The 13389-nt window shown below is 58.0% G+C and overlaps 1 protein-coding gene across 1 annotated transcript; it reads right to left on the bottom strand.

Moving 5' to 3' along the window:
- Positions 1-8403: 8403 nt before the first annotated feature.
- Positions 8404-13337, bottom strand: SBK2 (SH3 domain binding kinase family member 2). The gene is made up of 4 exons (XM_020912806.2): positions 13253-13337; positions 12160-12426; positions 9971-10173; positions 8404-9593 (listed from the first exon to the last, which is right to left on the bottom strand). Exons 2-4 carry the CDS (start codon positions 12422-12424, stop codon positions 9003-9005), a joined length of 1059 nt encoding a protein of 352 aa, XP_020768465.2. The 5' UTR covers positions 12425-12426; positions 13253-13337; the 3' UTR covers positions 8404-9002.
- Positions 13338-13389: the final 52 nt, after the last annotated feature.

The raw sequence follows: 13389 nt of genomic DNA on the forward strand, positions 1-13389 counted from the left end.
TTATTACGGAGATAACGAGAGTGCTGAAGGTGATCACAGTGGCGGTGACGGTCTTGAAGGTCACAGTGATGACTATCATGATGGTGACAAATGATAGAAGTGACAATGGTCGTGATGGTGAGGATAGTGGAGGTGATGGTGGTAATCACGATGGCAGTGACGATGGCGATGATGAAGCCCCACGTGGGCAGAAATCTTTGTTCACAGACATATGTCCAGCTCTTAGAATGGAGCCTGACACAACATGCCCCCTCTATTAATACCTTCTGAATGACTGAACTCATCGTCATAGTGATAATGACTAATGTTCTCCAGGCACTTCCTACGGGTAAGGCTCTGTGCGGAGGGCTTTGCACGCATGATTTCATTGTATCTTCATGAACAGCCTCTGAGGAGGGTACTGTTTCCACAGCTCGGCAGGGAGTGGGTGAGCTCTGGAGCCTAAATGCCTGAGTTTGAGCCCTTGCGGGCCCGACCATGAGTCAGTTACTGCTTGGTCTGAGTTTCCCCATCTCTTAAAGGGGGATAGTAACAATACACAGCTCGTGGGGCTGCTGTGATGATTAACTGATAGATTAGTGCCTATGCGAGAGTGCTTTGCACAGGCCTGCCTCTTGACACCTGCTCTCCATGTGATCGTTATTACCGAATTGTCCCCACTTTATAGGCCAGGGCACTGAGGCACAGAGATGTTTGGTCCTGTGCCCCGGTCACTCAGGGAGTATGCAGTAGGCTCGTGACTGGAACCCAGGCCCGTCTGACCCAGGGCCCTTGCTCACAACGTGTTAAGTGCCCCCAGTCAGCTCACCCTGGCTTCAAGGCCATGTGCTGGCTGTGGGGCCTCCAGAAGTTAATTTCTGTTCTCGAGTCTCAGTTTTCCCATCTGTCCAAGGGGGGAGTAGAGGCCGCCTGCCTCCTGGGGTGGTCGTGAGGATTAGAAGCGTTACTGAGGTGACAGAGTTCACGAGGGGTCGCGCCCACTTCTCATTGCGCTTCTCTGTGTCCCACACACTGGTGGCTCTCTCTTTTTTTTAATATGTTTTTGGCTGTGCTGGGTCGTCATTGCTGCGTGGGCCTTCCCTAGTCCCAGAGGATGGGGTCTCCTCTCTGGCTATGGTGCAGGGCTTCCCATTGTGGTGGCTTCTCTCGTTGCAGAGCTCGGGCTTGAGGGTGTGTGGGCTCCAAAGCTGAGGCACGTGGGCTCAGTGGTTGCAGCTCCTGGGCTCTAGAGCACAGGCTCAGTAGTTGGGGCGCCCAGGTTTAGTTGCTCCAGGTCATGTGGGATCTTCCCGGACCAGGGATCGAACTGGCATCTCCTGAGTTGGCAGGTAGATTCTTTACCACTGAGCCACCAGGGAAGCCCCGTTATGGACTCTTAATACACTACCTCCCACCCTCCCTACAGCCCTCAGAGGGAGCAACTTGACCCCTGTTTCGGAAAGGGCTTGGAGACTCAGAGAGGCCAAGCTCCTTGCCAAGGGTCACACAGCGGAGCTGCAGGGCCTCAGAATAACACGGTGTCAGTCCCTCAGCTCCCCTCCTCCCCCTGTCCCCAGATCGGAGCCTGGCTCCGAGGTCCTGGAAGGTCATGGAGCTGGCGCCCCCGCAGTCCGGCAAAGGCCAGCAGGGTCCAGTTACTTGCTGGGGGTGGGGAGGGATATTGTCTGGGGGTCTTGGTAGATGAGCTGTCTGCCCCTGCCAACAGACCAAGGAGCACGCTAAGAATCCTCTGTTCCCCCCGGGTCCCATTAAGCCCTAAGACTTAAATAACTGCTGACTGGTGCCCTGGGGAGGGTGTCTGCCTGCATTCCCCTTGCTGTCCCAGCTCGTCGGGGTTCCAAGGGTGGCACCCTGACTCAGAAGCCAGAGGCACCCTCTTTCATCCCCAGATGGGAGCAGGTGCACCCTCGCTCCAGCCCCCCTCCCCAGAGGGTCCCTCCTAGGGGTTCAGAATCCCAACTCCACTGTCTGCAAGCCAGGGTGGCAGGGTCTCCTGGGCACCCAGGCCCAAGGTCCTTCCACCCTCTGCCACCTTCTGCCAGCCCCGAAGAAGCGGGTGCTTAATTATCCGGTCACTTTATCCCCGCTTGGCCAGGCAGCTAAGCCCAAACATCTGGCCCCGGGGCCCACGGCCAGGATGGGTGGCCAGCCCCCACCTACTGCTGGCCCTGACCCCGGACACCTCCCCCAGGACATCTGAGCCCGCTCCTCTGCCTGCCAGCTTGCAACAAGCCCAAAACAGTAGCCGCAGAGGCCTAGCAAGCTTGACGCAGAGAAAACATTTGACAAAATTAACACCCATTCATGGTTTACAAACGCGCGCACACGCACACACACGCACACACTGTCTGCAGAATAGGAGCAAGGGGAGCCCCCTGAATCAGATAAAGGGCGGAGAGGGAGCCACAGGTCTGTCATGTCCCCACAGACAATGTGACCGGCCACATCGAAAACCGCGCGGAATCAAGCGGGCAAATGTTTAGCATTAGTGACAGTTCAGCTGGGATGAGGGGTCAGTACTCTAAAATCGTGTTCTCACCATTCCCTGCACCTCCAAGTGTGTGTGACCCAGATCAGAAGCATTGGCCTTGCCTCCAGGAGCTGGTTAGAAAAGCAGAATTCCAGGCGCCATCCAGAGCCCCCTGGATAAACATCTGTGTTTTAACCAGGTCAGGGGTCGGCGTGCGGGCGGGGGCAGGGTGGGGGTGGTGGTGACATTTGGGTGCAGCCCAGCGATTTGCATGTCTGCACTAAACATGAACTGCGGGCCAAGGACAGTGCCTCTGAAGCCTTGCGCAGCCGGCCCAGGCAGAGAAGGGAGTGGGATGGGTGTAAACCCCACTGGTTTAATGGTCTACAGCTACTAATCAGCCTGATGCGGGTCGTGAATTTTGATTCTGTGTTTTGTGACCAGTGATTCTGCGTTTTGAAGCTGACGGGACAAGGAAGCAGGCTCTGCGTGCTCACGCAACGTCCCACTTCCCTGATGGGTTCTGATGACCGATTCCTGGCTGGCTGCCCTCAGGCAGGCTCCACGGCCCCCTCCCCTCTTGAGGGTCTGCCCATGATTATCCTGGTGCTCGGAGAGCATGACATTCAGTAGCAAATGGGGGATGGGGAGGGAGGGGGAAAGCTTTTCTTAAAAAATTGTTTTTTATTTGTCTATTTCTTGGCTGCACCAGGCAGCATGCCGACTCTTAGTTCCCTGACCAGGGATCAAACCCATGGCCCCTGTAGTGGAAGTGCAGATTCTTAACCACTGGACCACCAGGGTATGTGTTAGTTGCTCAGTCGTGTCTGACTCTTTGTGACCCCATGGACTGTAGCCCACCACATTCCTCTGTCCATGGGGTTCTCCAGGCAAGAATACTGGAGTGGGTTGTCATGCCCTCCTCCAGGGGATCTTCTCTACCTAGGGATCAAACCCAGGTGTCCAGCATTGCAGGTAGATTCTTTACCATCTGAGCCACCAAGGAAACCCTAAGCCACAAAGGAAATCCCAGAAAAAAAACTTTTTTAAAAAACAAGAAATCCCACATTTTCATTTTATACTGGACACCCACAAATTTTTGTAACTGGTCCTGCTTACAAGCTTGGGGTTCCCCTGCTGGGGTGTAGCCAGAACTTCCTTGGTGATCACAGGCCCGTAGACACTCTGGGCGGGTGACTGGGGAGTAAGACCAAAGACTTCGGAATCAGACTCTGCCACCTTTTGACTTTAGGATCTTTGGAAAGTACGGCCTCGACAGTCTTGTCTGTAAAGTGGAGAGAGATGTGAGCAGGTCCTGTGTGACGAACAGGTTCTGAATTTGATGATTTTAGAAAAAGTGCAGGGTTTTCCCTTTTGTTTTTAACGGGAACTCAGAGGCTCAGAGAACACGATCAAGGTCACAGTGTGAGAACTTGGAAATGCCTGTGTTTTTGTTTTTGTTTTTTGGAGCAGTCTCATTAAGATGAAATTTACATGCCAAATTAACCCTTTAAAATTTTTTATTGAAATATAGTTGATTTACAATGTTGTGTTAAAGTGTCCAGTGAAATGATTCACTTGAGCATTATACATTCTCTTTAAGATTCTTTTGCATTATAGGTTGTCACAAGATGCTGCATACAGTTCCCTGGGCTGTACAGAGGTCTTTGTTTATTTATTTGGCTGTGCTGAGTCTCAGTCGTGGCATATGGGATCTAGTTCCCTGACCAGGGATCAAACCCAGCCCCTGTATTGAAAACACAGAGTCTTAGCCACTGGACCACATACTGGACTGTATAGTGTGTATATTTTAATCCCAAACCCCTAATTTATTCCCCCTTTCCCCTTTGGTAACCATTAGTTTGTTTTCTAAGTCTGCAAGTCTATTTCTGTTCTATAAATTAGTTCATTGGTATCATTTTTTTTTAGAGTCTACCTATAAATGATATCACATGGTATTTGTCTTTCTCTGCCTTACATCACTTAGTATAATAATCTCTAGGCCCATCCAGAATTCACCCTTTTGTATGTACAATTCGATGACTTTTTTAATACAGTCAGAGAATTAAGGAACATTCATACAACCTAATTTTAGAGCTTTTCCCACCACCATCACCACCCCCCAAAAGAAAACCTGTACCATGAGCAGTTACCCCCATCTCCCCTGGTGATCGCTAAGCTTTCTTCCTCTGTGCATACAGAGAAATCCTACCACAGATGGTCTCCAGGTTTTTGAGGTTCATCAGTGATGTGTGTGTCTGTGCTTCCTTCCTTTATCTGCCTGCCAACGCAGAAGACACAGAAGACACGGGTTCGATCCCTGGGTCAGGAAGATCCCCTGGAGAAGGAAATGGCAACCCGCTCTGGTGTTCTTGCCTGGAGGATCCCATGGCCAGAGGAGCCTGGCAGGCTACAGTCCATGGGGGTCACAAAGAGTCGGATAGGACTGAACATGCATTCATGTGATATTCCATTGTATGGATAGACTGCATTTCTTTTTCTTTTTTTTTTTTTGGCTTTGTGGCACAACTTGCAGGATCTCAGTTCCCTGACCAGGGATTGAACCCCATCCTCTGCAGTGGAAGTGTGGATTCCTAACCACTGGACTGCCAAAGAAGTTCCTAGACCACATTTATTTTATCGCTTTGCCAGCGACTTGACATCTGGGTTGTGTCCACTCTTCGGCTATTGTGAGCAATGTTGCCATGAATACTTGTGTGGACACATGTTTTTATTTCTCGTGGGCATCTACCTAGGACCGAAATTGTGGGGCTGTATAGTGGAAAATTCTGAAAGAGATGGGAATACCAGACCACCTGACCTGCCTCTTGAGAAACCTGTATGCAGGTCAGGCAGCAACAGTTAGAACTGGACATGGAACAACAGACTGGTTCCAAATAGGAAAAGGAGTACGTCAAGGCTGTATATTGTTATCCTGCTTATTTAAGTTATATGCAGAGTACATCATGAGAAACGCTGGGCTGGAAGAAGCACAAGCTGGAATCAAGATTGCTGGGAGAAATATCAGTAACCTCAGATATGCAGATGACACCACCCATATGGCAGAAAGTGAAGAACTAAAAAGCCTCTTGATGAAAGTGAAAGAGGAGAGTGAAAAAGTTGGCTTAAAGCTCAACATTCAGAAAACTAAGATCATGGCATCTGATCCCATCACTTCATGGGAAATAGATGGGGAGACAGTGGGAACAGTGTCAGACTTTATTTTTCTGGGCTCCAAAATCACTGCAGATGGTGATTGCAGCCATGAAATTTAAAGACGCTTACTCCTTGGAATGAAAGTTATGACCAACCTAGATAGCATATTAAAAAGCAGAGACATTACTTTGCCAACAAAGTCCGTCTAGTCAAGGCTATGGTTTTTCCATTGGTCACGTATGGATGTGAGAATTGGACTGTGAAGAAGGCTGAGCGCTGAAGAATTGATGCTTTTGAACTGTGGTGTTGGAGAAGACTCTTGAGAATCCCTTGGACTGCAAGGAGGTCCAACCAGTCCATCCTAAAGGACATCAGTCCTGGGTGTTCATTGGAAGGACTGAGGCTGAAGCTGAAACTGCAATACTTGGGCCACCTCATGCGAAGAGTTGACTCATTGGAAAAGACCCTGATGCTGGGAGGGATTGGGGGCAGGAGAAGAAGGGCATGACAGAGGATGAGATGGCTGGATGGCATCAGTGACTCGATGGACCTGGGTTTGAATAAATTCTGGGAGCTGGTGATGGACAGGGAGGCCTGGCGTGCTGCAATTTGTGGGGTCGCAGAGAGTTGGACACGACTGAGCGGCTGAACTGAACTGATAGTGACTCCACGGGCTTCCCTGGTGGCTCAGTGGTAAAGAATGCACCTGCCAGTGCAGGAGACACGGGTTCAATGCTGGGGTCAGGAAAATCCCCTGGAGGAGGAAATGGCAGCCTGTTCCAATATTCCTGCCTGGGAAATACTCCTGAGAGGAGCCTGGCGGGCTGTAGTCCATGAGGTCATAAAAGGCGGACATGACTGAGCAACTGAGCACGCACGCATAGTCTCTCCAAAGTTAACTAATATTCTGAGGAGCTGCCGGGCGGTCTTCCAAAACGGCTGCCCCATTTTTCGCATTCCCCGGGCCCCACAGGAGGGCTCCAGCTTCCCCTCCTTGCCAGCGCGTGTTGCTGTCTGCACACTCCGGTCATTGCCCGGCTCTGAAGGCTTTTCAGCTTTCCTTTCCATGTAGCTGCCCCAACTCCCATCTCCTCCAAGGGAGGGGTGGCCCCCTCGCCAGCACACACTCACACACCCACACTCACACCCACACACGTGTGCTCAGGCCTCCAGCCCCGACGGCCGAGGCACACAAGCGTGCACCTTGGAACCTTGAAAGGCTGGCCTGGATTAGAATCCTCCCGCCGCCTGACCCGCCGTGTGAGCTCAGGCAGGTGGCTCGGCCTCTCTGGGCCCCCTGTGCCCGCCCCTGGGGTGGGGAGAGTCTGAGGGACCCCCTCCAGCATCGTCAGTAATTGCCACCTACCAGGAGTTGCTTGAGGGGTGAGCGGCTTCCTTCCTGTAAAGTGTAACGATCTGGTATCCTGTGTCCTGTAATTAAGTAATGCTTAATGACTGCCCCCACGGGGCCTTTCCTCCTGCTGCTCCTGGGGCCCTTCGCTGGTCATTATCACCTCCTCCCAGTTAATCCCCAGCTGCCGCCACCAATTTGCGCCCTCCGCCCCCGCCTTGCTCCTCTTCACTGCCCCCCACCTCATGCCACCCCACCCCAGCCACCTCCAGCTTTTTGGGGACACACTCTTGCCTTGTTGCTTGGGCTGCTCACAGGTGAGGGGACAGGAAGTCCTGCTCTTGCTGCCCCCCCCACCCAATGCACCCACCGTCTTATTCTCTCCAACAGCCCCCTACTCCAGGAAGCCCACCGCGATTGCCCGGGACACGAGCCCATGTCCCCAGGTCTCTGGATTGAATTTAGCTGGAAAGGGTCCTTGGGGGTCCTTCCACCACCCCGCCTCCCCACCAGACAACACCTCAGCGGCCGCAGCAGGAGCCTGGGGGGGGGTGCGGGGGCCAGGCAGAGGGTGACACACGATCCAGCCTGGGTTGTAGCCTTTCTCTGGGCGGGCAGCCAAGGAGGCCACGGAGAGGAAGAGAGAGTGTTTGCAAACAGGGTGGCTGCCAAGAAGGGGCCGGGGTGAGGGCGGGGGGAGGTGTGAAGGAGAGGGGGGCCCAGCGGTGACTGGCAGCCACGCCTGGGACTCTGCTTCCCCTGCTGCACACACGCACGCACACACACACACACACGGGTCCAGTGTCTGCACACAGCCAGGTGCATTCCACTCTCGACCCTCACACGCGGTCACACAATTCCCTGAGCACACGGGGGCTCGCAGATTCACAAAACACGCAACTCCTGTCGTCCACGTGGAGTGAGACACACTCAGTCCTCACGTCTCTCTGTCACTCACACACACACCATTATCTGCACACACACGGGCTCAGATGGGTGCTCATGGACACACAAATACACACAAGTTTCAGGTAGGAACTTGAGAAATGCACGCTCCAGTTCCTGCCCGAAAACAGCAAGGCACTTTCCAGCTCCGGTGTTTACTCTCTCTCCTTCTCACACATGTCTGTGCAGAGCAGGTGCAAACACACTCACCCCCAGGGACACTCAGAAACGCACACGCAGAGCCAGCATCTCGTGGACCACCAGAGGGACCGCTGTCTGCCTTTCTTCCTGCCTCTCTCTGTCTGTCGTCCTCTGTCTGTCTCTCCCTTTCTCTTTGTCTCTGCCTCTCTTCCCTCCCTTCTCTGTCTCTCCTCCACAACATGCCCTTCAGGGCACACTTACATGCACGCACACACACAGACAGACACACATGCCGGCCTTCTCTGTCCCAGGCTGACAGACCAACAGCATCACAGGGACCTAAGTACCAGAAGGACTTTATTTGCAGAGAGCCGCTGGAGTGAGAAAGACAAAAACGCGTCACTAACAGGGCGCAGACCCAACTAGTGGGACAAGGGGCAGAGGGAGTGAGGCGGGGAGTGGAGGGCGCCCAGCGAGCGGAGAGACACGGGCAGGACCACAAGTGTGCGCAGGAGGGCCGTGCAAAACCGGAGGGATGGGCCATGCACTCTATCTGTGGGCCGCCTGCACCGCACGCTCGCCCCTGTGCGTGGGCTTCACCGGAGGGGACGCCGGCGAGACCCCGGGCCTCCGGGAGCCCACACTCCGGCAGAAGACACAGAACAACCGGGACAGGTAATGCAGGCAGCCATGTGGCTGGACGGGAAGGAGTGTCACAGAGGAAGGGCAGCGGCGAGGGGCGGGGGCGGCCTGGCTGATTTGGGGTTGGGGCCGTGGGTTCCCCAGCCCAGGAAGGTGGACGGATGCGGACTGACACGGGGCCACTCAGAGACCCCCGGGCGAGGCCGCAGACAGATGGTGAGGACAGGAGGCAGACAGACGGCAGAGCAGCCAAGAGCCGCCCCCCAAAGCGGAGGGGGCACCCCCGCCCCGCCCTCCTCACCCCGAGTCCTCGTCTTCCCCGAGGTACACCTCCTCAGCCTCCCCCTCCCGCTGCCTCCAGGGCCGCCCCAGGAAGCCCCGAACCGAGCTCACGGGGCTCCTCCTCCGCGGCTGGGGCTCCAGCAGCCCCCACAGCAGGGTGTCAGCCGTGGGCGTCAGGCCAAGCCAGGGCCGAGGCCGGTGGTCGGGCTGGCCCGAGGCCTGCCAGGCGACAAAATCCTCGTAGAAGGGGTCGGCCTCGGCCAGCGGCTGGTCCCAGGGGAAGTAGCCGGTGAGAAGACAGAAGAGCAGGACGCCCAGCGCCCAGGCGTCCAGGGCGGGCTGGATAGGCAGCCCCTCAGGAAGGGGCGGGGGCGCGCAGAGCTCGGGGGCCGTGTAGGGGATGGGGGCCCCGGCCAGGCGCAGCAGGGTCCCCCGGGGCCGCGTGTGCCCGAAGTCCGCCAGCTTGACCCGCCGGCAGTCGGGGTCGCACACCAGCACGTTCTCAGGCTTGAGGTCCCTGTACACCAGGCCGAGGGAGTGGACATGCTCCAGGGCCGAGGCCAGCTGGGCCGCGCAGCGCTGGGCAGCCGGCTGCGGGAGGCCCACCTGCGGGAACAGGCGTCAGGAACCAGGCCCAGGGCTTGTCCTCAGCCCCGGGGACAACCGTCGGGGTCCCACCTCCCCAGCCCACCAACCAGGGCTGGCCCTGGAGCTTGTCCTTAGCCTCTGAGAGCAGGCCCAGGGCGACAGAGGCCTGGTTGGCCCTGATGAGCCCCGTGGGCCTGGGGTGAGCCTGTGAGGTTGGCTCCACGTTGCCCCTGTGACAGCCGTGGACTCGGAGGAGCGTGTCCATCCCACCAGACCTGCGGGCACGGTGGGGCCCCTGCAGGGTGACCCGCATCAGGCTGCCCTGACTCCTGAGGCCCAGGCTGGGTGGCGCGTCCGCGCCAGACACCACCCCCACCAGCTCCGGGACGACCCACCTTGGGGCGGATGTAGGCGATGAGATCACCGTGCAGCACCGGCTCGGTCAGGAAGCTGTAGGAGTCGGCCGACTCCAGGCCGACGCCGCAGGCCGCCACGATGGCCGCGTGGGAGCCCAGGGAGAGGCCCACGCAGAACTCGTAGAGGAAGCCGCGCAGAGTGGTGGAGGCCTTCGGCAGCTGCTTCAGGGCCAGCACCGTGCCTGGGGGGCGGCGGCGGCGAGGGGGGCGTGAGCCCGGGCCCGCCCCGCTCCTCCGCCCCGCCCCTGCCCCCCGCCGAAAGGAGCCTGGCCACCCACACCCCCGGGGGTGCGGAAAATGCTGTGTGCGCCTTGCCGCTCAGTCCTGTCCGACCTTGGCGACCCCGTGGACTGTAGCCCGCCAGGCTCCTCTGTCCACGGGATTCTGCAGGCAAGAATACTGGAGTGGGACTTCCCTGTGGTCCCATGGTGAAGACTCCACTCTCCCACTGCAGAGGGCCTGCCTTAGGTCTCCGGTCAGGAACTAGATTGCATGTGCTGCAGCTCAGACCCAGTGCGGTCAAATAAAGAAAGAAATATTAAAAAATTCTTTACCAGTTTAGCTACCAGGGAAGCCCAGTGATAATAATAGCATTTAATGCTTCCCAGGGGGCACTAGTGGTAAAGAATCCGCTTGCAATGCAGGAGAGGAGGTTTGATCCCTGGGCGGGGAAGATCTCCTGGAGGAGGAAATGGCAGCCCACTCCAGTGTTCTTGCCTGGAGAATCCGCGGACAGAGGGCCCTGGAGAATCCGCGGACAGAGGGCCCTGGAGGGCGGCAGTCCACGGGGTCGCAGAGAGGCAGTGTGTGGTGGGGGAGGGTCGACTCCTTGCCTGAAATACCTGAGTGCAGCCCCTTCGTGTGTCAGCAGTGCCCTGAATTCCTGCCAGCTGTCAGCACTCGCCGCCTCCCATGTCGAGGACCGGTTCTCCCCTCTGGGGGCAGGTACACCTTTGCGCCCCAGCTCTGCCCGGCCCTGGGGGAGGGCATTGAGCCGGCCTCCAGGTGGGCAAGGCCCTCTCATGGAGCCCCTGGTTCCAGTTATCGCTCGTGTCCCCGGAGTTCTGTGATGACCCAGGTCTGTATCTCTGCATCTCTCTCTTATGAGCTGCCTGGCATCCCTCCTCACTGCCTCCCGCAAAATTCACATGTTAAAGTAGTCCTTACGCCCATTTTCACAGAACATGACTGTATCTGGTGACGGCGCTTTTGTTTTTGTTTTGGCAGCATGGCTTGTGGGGTCTTAGTCCCCCCGGACCAGGGAGTGAACTGGGGCCCTTGGCAGTGAAAGCGCGGAGCCCTGAGCCCTGGACCGCCAGAGAGTGCCCTGGAGATGCGGTTGTGAAAGAGATACAGTGAGGCCACTGGGGGTGTGGGGGAGTGGTCCCTAGTTCCAGTGTGACTGCTGTCCTTCCGAGAAGTGGAAGCTTGGACGCAGACATGCAGGCAGGCGTGAGGACACGGGGAGAAGCTTGGCCATCTGCAAGCCGAGAAGGGAGGCCTCAGGAGAAGCCCGCACTGCTGGCACCCGGGTCCCTGTCCCCCGCTTCTAGAACTGTGATCCCCCCAGTCTGCGGCCCTTTGTGATCAGCTGACAACTGCAAAGAATGGACACACCCTGTCGTGCAGGGGGCTCCCTGGAGGCAGGGCTGGTGCAGGTTTTTCTCAGGGGGCCCAGCTGTGTCCCATCCCCAGTCAGGGCTGAGCCCTGCAGCCTCCTTGGACGCTGACCAGCAGGCTGGGGCCAGGGACCATGTCCTGCACACCCGCCCTGTGCTGGCCTCGCTGAGTGCCCGGCAGACAGGGCGTCTCTCATCGCCCCCACGGTGACCGCTGAGCCGGCCCCATGTGAGGGCCACGGGGAGGGGGGCACCGGGGGCTGTGACTTTCCCCCTATTGTCCCCGGCAACCAGAGCCACTGACATCTCCTCTGGGAATCTCGGTTCTCTCAGAGAAGGGGTCATCACCCCCGTGTTCAGAGGAGGAGGCTGAGGTTCAGAGAGGGCCGGGCCGTTACCAAAAACACACCTCCTGGAAAGGGCAGAGGTGGGACTGGCTGGGTGTGCAGACCCCCTGCCCCTGTGCCCTGGCTCCAGGCCCTGGTACCTTCCTGACAGTGGGTGACTGCAGACCACCCGCCCTGTGCCCTGCCCCCAGGCCCCCGCTACCTTCCTGCCGGTGGGTGACCAGTGAGACACGGCCGAAGCGGCCCTGGCCCAGGGCACGCACGTGCTCGTAGAGCTCGTCCACCTCGGCCCGAACCAGGCTCTGGGCGCTCAGTGCCATCCTGGCCTCCAGCGCCCGGGCGGCCTCCTGGCCCTGCCGCAGCTCCTCTGCCGTGAGGCCCCCCAGGCCCTCCTCCTCCGCCTGGCTCTCCGTGTGCTCCCCATGCGCGGCCTCCATGTGCTCCGAGTGCGATGCTGCCCCGGGCATCCCTGCAGGGGCAGAGGAGAGGGCGCCCAGACTCAGCACTGCCAGACCCGGGCCAGGGACGGGGAAGGCCTGGGGGCCTGGAGTCCTGGGTCTGAGGGAGGAGGGGCTGAGGTCACGACCCCCAGGTCCGAGAAGGAGGTGGCAGGTCACTATCTCGGGCCCTCGTGACTCGGTCTCCCTCCTTGTCAGGGGCGTCTCTGGGGCAGCAGACCCTTTGCTGGGTGGGGTGAGGGCAAGCCTGAGGCCCCGACGTGCCCGCCCTGCCCCCAGTGCCCTGCGCCACCTGATGGCCTGAGGATGAAAGATGAACCAGATGACTCGAGACACCCCCCCCCATCCTGTTTCCAAAGCAAACAGACTTGGGCCCTGGGGGTGGACGAGGAGCCTCGTCTCCTAAGAGTGAACAGGTGCTTGGCCCCCAGGGGCTGCAGGGGGCGGGCTGCACACTCCAGGCCTGGGCACGCCGGGGCCCCAGTGGGAGGGAGCTCTTGGGACGGGGTGTCCAGCCTTGGGGTGGTCTGCAGTCCAGTGCTCTCAGCCCCAGTCCCTCCTCCTCTCTCAGACCCAGGTCTCCAGGCCCCCAGCCCCTCGTCCCTCAACCCCGGGGGTCCAGGCTCCCAGCTGACCCCTCTCCTGAGATCTGACGCAACTCACATATCTTGGGGTCCCCCACCCCAGACTCTGTGTCCCCCACGCTCAAGCACTCTGCAGTCTGAGGGTCTGTAATGAGCCGCTGATCCCCGAAGGACTCAGTGCTCCGACCACCTGCCCGGCTTCTCTCTCAGGCACTGCCCACCTCAGGCCGTTTGACCCCTGCCTCCTCCTGACCTGGGCGCCAACCTGCAGACCTCAGCTTCTCCCAGGCTTGCCTGACCCTTCGGCTGCCCGCTGTGGTCAGTGCCCAGCACTTGGAGCCCAGACCAGCAGAGGGCTGCCCGCAGCAGGACCCGCCCCCACCTAGGGGG

This window comes from Odocoileus virginianus, chromosome 20, assembly GCF_023699985.2.
Source record: "Odocoileus virginianus isolate 20LAN1187 ecotype Illinois chromosome 20, Ovbor_1.2, whole genome shotgun sequence".
NCBI classification, from domain to species: domain Eukaryota; kingdom Metazoa; phylum Chordata; class Mammalia; order Artiodactyla; family Cervidae; genus Odocoileus; species Odocoileus virginianus.

Coding starts and splice junctions, on each gene's coding strand:
- SBK2 (XM_020912806.2), bottom strand. CDS start 12,424: ATGCCCGGGGCAGCATCGCACTCGGAGCACATGGAGGCCGCGCATGGG. Junction 10,174..12,159: donor GGTCACCCACCGGCAGGAAG/GTAGCGGGGGCC, acceptor GCCGCCCCCCAG/GCACGGTGCTGGCCCTGAAG. Junction 9,594..9,970: donor TCGCCTACATCCGCCCCAAG/GTGGGTCGTCCC, acceptor CTGTTCCCGCAG/GTGGGCCTCCCGCAGCCGGC.